At 31.4% G+C, this 5,928-nt stretch overlaps 2 protein-coding genes across 2 annotated transcripts in view; both read right to left on the reverse strand.

Moving 5' to 3' along the window:
* LOC101492166 (CAAX prenyl protease 1 homolog) overlaps window positions 1-76 on the reverse strand; it is a 7,774-nt gene extending 7,698 nt beyond the window's left edge. The window contains exon 1 of the mRNA XM_004492729.4: window positions 1-76. This exon is cut by the window's left edge and continues 39 nt beyond it. Coding sequence (XP_004492786.3) covers window positions 1-10 — 10 coding nt within the window. The 5' untranslated portion in view covers window positions 11-76.
* Window positions 77-1,524: 1,448 nt separating this feature from the next.
* On the reverse strand, window positions 1,525-3,992 carry LOC101492504 (large ribosomal subunit protein uL5c). The gene is made up of 3 exons (XM_004492730.3): window positions 3,654-3,992; window positions 3,093-3,293; window positions 1,525-2,025 (listed from the first exon to the last, which is right to left on the reverse strand). The coding sequence occupies exons 1-3, from the start codon at window positions 3,918-3,920 to the stop codon at window positions 1,687-1,689; spliced, it is 807 nt and encodes a 268-aa protein (XP_004492787.1). The 5' UTR covers window positions 3,921-3,992; the 3' UTR covers window positions 1,525-1,686.
* Between the last annotated feature and the right edge of the window lie 1,936 nt (window positions 3,993-5,928).

Raw genomic sequence — 5,928 nt, forward strand, 5'->3', positions numbered from 1 at the left:
GAAACGCCATGGCTGACAGAGTCGGTGATGAAACAAGTTTAGCTAGCACGAAACCAAGAGTGAGAGACAAAACACAAATGTTAGACTGGGAAAAATCACTTATATAGGTTATATGTAAAATTATAATATAATTTATTTATTTAATTTTTCAAAATATAATTGTTTCATAAAAAAATTGAAAATATCTATCTATATTTATACTATATATATATATATATGAAAGCAATATCCCACCCTTCAAAAAAAAACTATTCCATTTTGGTGCAGTCTATTTTACTTAAAAAAATCTTACATAATAATAACCATGAAGAAGAAAAAAAGTAACTACCATTAAGAGAAAAACAAGAAACAAAAAGAAAACAGAGAGGGTTGAAAAGGAGTATTTAAAACAAAAATTATATAAAAATCGTTAATATAATTTAACACAATAGAAAGAAGAAGAGACGAAGATGAGAGTTGAACGCCAATAAATAAAAATAGAATTCAGAAAATTATTATTATTATTTAACCATTAATATTTGTAATTATATTAAATCTAAGACCTTCTTAATACTACTCCACTATCTAACTCCTTCATTTCATCTATTAAGTTAAACTTATATCTTCTATTATATTTTAAACCGTTATTGAAATCATATTTTTATATTTTATTTTAGTTTATTTTTAATTTTTTAAGAGAATTATTGCATAATCATTAAATTTTAGTAGCAATAAAATTTAATTTTTTAAGAAATTAATTTAGCAGTCTACTATTTCCTTTAATTTTTTTTTTTAATAATATTTTTAGAATATTATAAATGATATTGATAAATTTGAAGTGTAATATAGTTGGAAAGTGAAATTAATCATATGATATTTTTATACTATATTTTTACTTTAAAAACAATAGCAGTCAAAGATTTTTTTGACAGAAATGGTCAAAGTTGTAAATAGCCATTATTAATTAATACTATTATAATAGTAATTTAATTTAAATAATAATTGGTGAATAAAATCTCAATAATAATCTTTTTAATTATATAAAAAAAATATTTGTTTTTAAGGAATAATAAAGAGTAGTAAGAACTGAGTGCATCATTTTTCACTTTAAATTCTTTTTATTTAAAACTGAGTACGTTGAATATCATATATTTAAAATGCGGTCTAATGTGGTTCACTAGGATATTTGCTCATTTGGCTAGATCCAACTCTATTGTTTTTAATTAGAAAATGCTTAACATTTTAATGTTATTTCTTAAAATACTTATATGTGTGCGTCTGTGTTTGTATAGCACTAATTTTTTTTTATATATTATAATAATTAAACCCTTTTTATTCTTCCACCTTTTCATTGAGAAATCTCTCATTTTTGCTTTTTTTCAATTTATAACCTCTCTTCATATTGTCTCTTAGACTCTTACACCGTTATCACACCATTTGTATCACCTTTTCAAACCCATTAACATATCCTATTATCTGAATCAAATGATTACCTAAATCATTTTGTTTACTGCATAAAATAATCTGGCAATAAATGCAAATCAGTAAGCAAGCACGATCTGCATGACCATAATACAACCTTGTAATATCTCTTACAAAAAGAATTAATAACATTACATTTGAATGAAACAAGGAGTAAACATAATGTCTCTTATAGTTACAACCTTAGTTCATTAATCATCCCTCAGATTTTGCATAAAAATTATTTTACTTCCTTGCTCTTCCCTTTGATTTTGGATCAAAATGATGAGACTTCAACTTCTTTTTGCGAATTGCTGAGGTAGCTTCAACTCCCTCTCTGAAGGGCATACCCATGAGAGCCAATAATCTCTGTCCTTCTTGGTCGGTTTTCGCGGTTGTTGAGATGCAGATATCCATTCCCCTAGGTGTACCAATAGCAGATCTTAGCTCTGGGAACACAGTCTGGTCCTTAACACCAATGTTGAAATTCCCATTTCCATCAAAGCTGTTGATTCTCACACCTTGAAAATCTCTTGTCCTAGGAAGTCCTAAGTTCACAACGCGGTCTAAGAATGAGTACATCATCTGTCAATAATCAAACAGGTATTAGATTTCGGCTTATATAAGAACAGCATGTAGAATATGTTCACAAGGTTTTAAGAAACAGTTTGCAATAGCAGTTGTGACCGCAACATCAAGGTTTTTTGGCTTGATGTCTAACTTCATAGATAGTCTCACGCAGTAAACTCTCGGTGTGCACTCTTTTTCAACAAAAATTAGTATAGTCTATCTGAAAGAAAAATTTGACCCCACTTTTCAAGAAACACAAACACAAGAAAACAAAACAAAAATCAAAATTTAATTAACTTTTGAGTTCTAAAGTATCATGATCAGGATAATGTTACATTTTTTGTTTTGGCGTGTGAAAAATAATGTTTCCCATGCAAACATTTTCTGTTACAAAATAATGTTTGATTAATGGAAAGCATTGATTATGTCAACAGAGAATGTTCCCAACTTGCAATACAAAAGCATGCAATCCAAACCTTGACAGCAAATGCAAATATCTGTTCCAGGTTACTTTTTATTCACAAGTAGAACCATGATCTACACATTTTTAAAAAATTATTTAACTACTCAAGTTCTATAGTTGCCCGCGAATTGTTTATCAACATTAAGAACTATTACTAGTTACTAAGATAGCAGATCAGATAAATATGCAGTAATAAAGAAATGAAAATTTCCATAATCATATCATCTCTCATTGAATTATATAGTCCATTACTCATTCATCTTTTTTCGAAAAGACCTCAAAAAGCATACACAAAGTCCAAATATGCATTATACTAGACAAGTTTACACATGGTAACCACATGTTTCATATAGTCTCCGTGAAGCGCTTCAGCATTGATCAGATTTGCTTACACCAAGGCATGTAACAAATTAACCATAATATTGTGGAAAATGACATAATGTATATGTATAGCCTATAGGCTTTAGAAGCTAATTATCAGAAACTAGCGAGATCATCATTGATGATACCAACATTGTAGTGTGAAAATGTCAAGCAATTGAACTAAATAATCATCTCATGCCAATCAAATATATTCACAATGACACAGTGCAATATCAATTGAATACTAAAAGCTCACATTTCCTCTGAGTGTGACAGCAATCCCAAGTGGTTGACCTTCCCTGATCTTGAAGGTTGCAACGGAATTCCTCGCCCGAGTCTTAACAGGTCTCTGCCCAGTGATCAGTGCTAGATCATTAATTGCTGCATCCAAACCTTTTGCATTTTGTGCAGCATCTCCAATACCACAATTTACCACTATCTTCTTAACTTTAGGCACCTGAAAAAAAAAGGGAAAAACAATATCCATCATTGCAAAACTTGATTGAAAAAAAAAAACATCAACACAAGATACCAAAACTGAAAAACCCTACCAATCCCTAAAAAAAACTGCATTTTTTATTTCACTGTGAATACCAAAATTGGAAAACCCCAACAACCCAAAAAAAAACAAAAAAAAAAAACAAATAAGATAAAATAAAATAAATTTTCCCCACCACATGGTACCAAAACTTCAAAAACCCCATCAACACAAAACCAGAAAAAAGTTGAACATTCACTAATAAACCAACAAAAAACGCAAAATCAAATAATTTAAATGAAAACCCATTACAAAGCAGAGTCTAGAATTTCACAAAACCTGATGAATGTTGATGTAAGAGAACTCTTCCATGAGCAAAGGAACAATTTTCTCATTGTAAGTTGATTTGAGTCTATGAACATTTTCTGCTTCAGACTTCTCAACCAATACAGCCCCGGAATCCGCGGCTTTCACCGACACCACTGCAGTTCCATACCTGTGAGGGAAAAATGAAGTAGAAGAAGAAAATTGGGGTGGAAAAGTTCGAAATTGAGAAAGAAAAGAGGAGCCAGATGAGTGTAGAAGCGAAGAAGGAGTTGTGGCCATTGTGGTGGATTGAAGAATGCTCACTGTCTGAGCGAATATGGATAGTGTTGTTTGAATGCGGTTTCCCAAAATACCCTTCTATCGAACCTTATTTACGAATATTTAACAAACATTGGATGAGGGTGGTAAATATTTTAGCCTTCTCAAGTGCTTCCGGATAAAACTACCGTACACGATAAATCTATAAAAGCCATTATTTGGTTTTAGTCTATTTCTTTTGATTTTTACTATTAAAAATTTGTCCAACTATCAACTCGTTAATGGTTTTCCAAATGCCAAACATTATAAAGCAAATAAGATAGCATTCATTCAAAAAAGTTATACGGTTTGCAGAAAAAAATGTTTCGCAAAAAGAAAAAATATACAAAGGTACATTATGTAAACATTTAATAGATTTTTTGGGAATGTAAAAATGTGCATTTAACATACTATACACAAAGTACGCACACACGCATGTTGATATATTTTTCATTTGGATTGGATTAGTTTTCACTATAGAAATCAAAAATCAATTCAATCCATTACAAAAATGTAGATTTTTTTCGGTTTTCAATTTTTTCGATTTTTCAGTTTGCATTCGATTGAATATTGTTAGATACAAATAACAGTTCTGAGAAATGATTTGTTTATTCTTTGTGAAAGTGCAACAAATAAATAGAGAAAAACTATAACAAGCTACAACACACGTTCTAACTAGAGTTAAGGAAACAAACTTGATTACAAACTTGACTAAATCAACTAACAAACAATGTTAAAAATCAGGACATTTATTTGACTAAGCCTTATCATTCTCTCTCTTGAACTAGATTGCATTTGCAACTAGTTAACTTTTGAAAAATCACAAACTCCAAGTTTCCTTCTCAGCTCCCGAAATGACTCTGATTTCAACAGTTTAGTGAGGATGGATGCTAGTTGATGCTTTGTACCACAAAATTGAAGCTACACAACTCTATCATTCACAAGCTCCCTTAAGAAATGGTAGTGTACATCAATGTGCTTGCTCTAGCCATGCATCACCGGGTTCCTCGACAACTTAATTGTTGAGCTATTGTCACATAAGATGACAGTACTTTTACTGTCTTTGTAGTCTATCTTCTTCAACACCTTTTGCATCCATATTGCCTGACAACTACTTCCCGCAGCTGCTACAAATTCGGCTTCTGTCGTGCTCAACGTTACTATCGATTGCTTTCGAGAATACTTGGTTACTGCAACTCCACTAAGCATAAAAACATAACATGAAGTACTTTTTCTATCATCCACCGATCCACCATAATCACTATGAGTAAAGCTGGTCAATCCCCAATTTCCCTCCTTTTTGTAAAGAATGCCAAACTTTGTCGTACCTTGCAAGTAACACATAATTCTCTTCGCTGCCGAATAATGAACTTTTGTAGGCCTTGTAGAGGCCAAGTACATCAAACTTCCAATTAGCTGCTTGAAAAATGAACCATCCATTTCAACACTGTTTTCATCTTTTGAGATTTTAAATCTTGGAACCATTGGATTTTCAACAGAATTGATATGCTCCATTCTAAATATTCTCAACACTTCCATCACATACTTCGTTTGACTGATGAATATACCACCGTCAAACTGAACTACCTCCATACTAAGAAAATACCTCATCTTACCCAAGTCTGACATATCAAATTCCTTCATCATGGACTATTTGAATTTAGACATCATTTTTTCATCATCTCTGGTATAAATTAAATCATCAACATACAAGTTAATGATCAAATATTTACCTTGTTTGACTTTGGTAAACAAAGTTTGCTCATTATCTTCTTTCTCAAAACCTTCATTTCGGAAGTATCGTTCAATTCGGCTGAACCATGCTCGCGATGTGTGCTTGAGTATGTACAAAGCTTTGTGAAGCTTATATACCTTATGCTCCTCATTCTTTATTTCATATCCCTTTGGTTGTTCCACATACACATTCTCAGCTAGCTTCCCATGAAGAAAGACTGACTTCACGTCCAGCTGAAACACACACCAACCTCTT

Source organism: Cicer arietinum, chromosome 3 (genome assembly GCF_000331145.2).
Source record: "Cicer arietinum cultivar CDC Frontier isolate Library 1 chromosome 3, Cicar.CDCFrontier_v2.0, whole genome shotgun sequence".
NCBI classification, from domain to species: domain Eukaryota; kingdom Viridiplantae; phylum Streptophyta; class Magnoliopsida; order Fabales; family Fabaceae; genus Cicer; species Cicer arietinum.

Bases quoted from the DNA above. Each gene is read 5' to 3' on its own strand.
- LOC101492504 (XM_004492730.3), bottom strand. From the start codon at position 3,920: ATGGCCACAACTCCTTCTTCGCTTCTACACTCATCTGGCTCCTCTTTT. The intron at 3,294-3,653 runs GTTTTGTGAAAT...TTTTTTTTTCAG, and splicing joins CTTACATCAACATTCATCAG to GTGCCTAAAGTTAAGAAGAT. The intron at 2,026-3,092 runs GTGAGCTTTTAG...GATTATTGACAG, and splicing joins CTGTCACACTCAGAGGAAAT to ATGATGTACTCATTCTTAGA.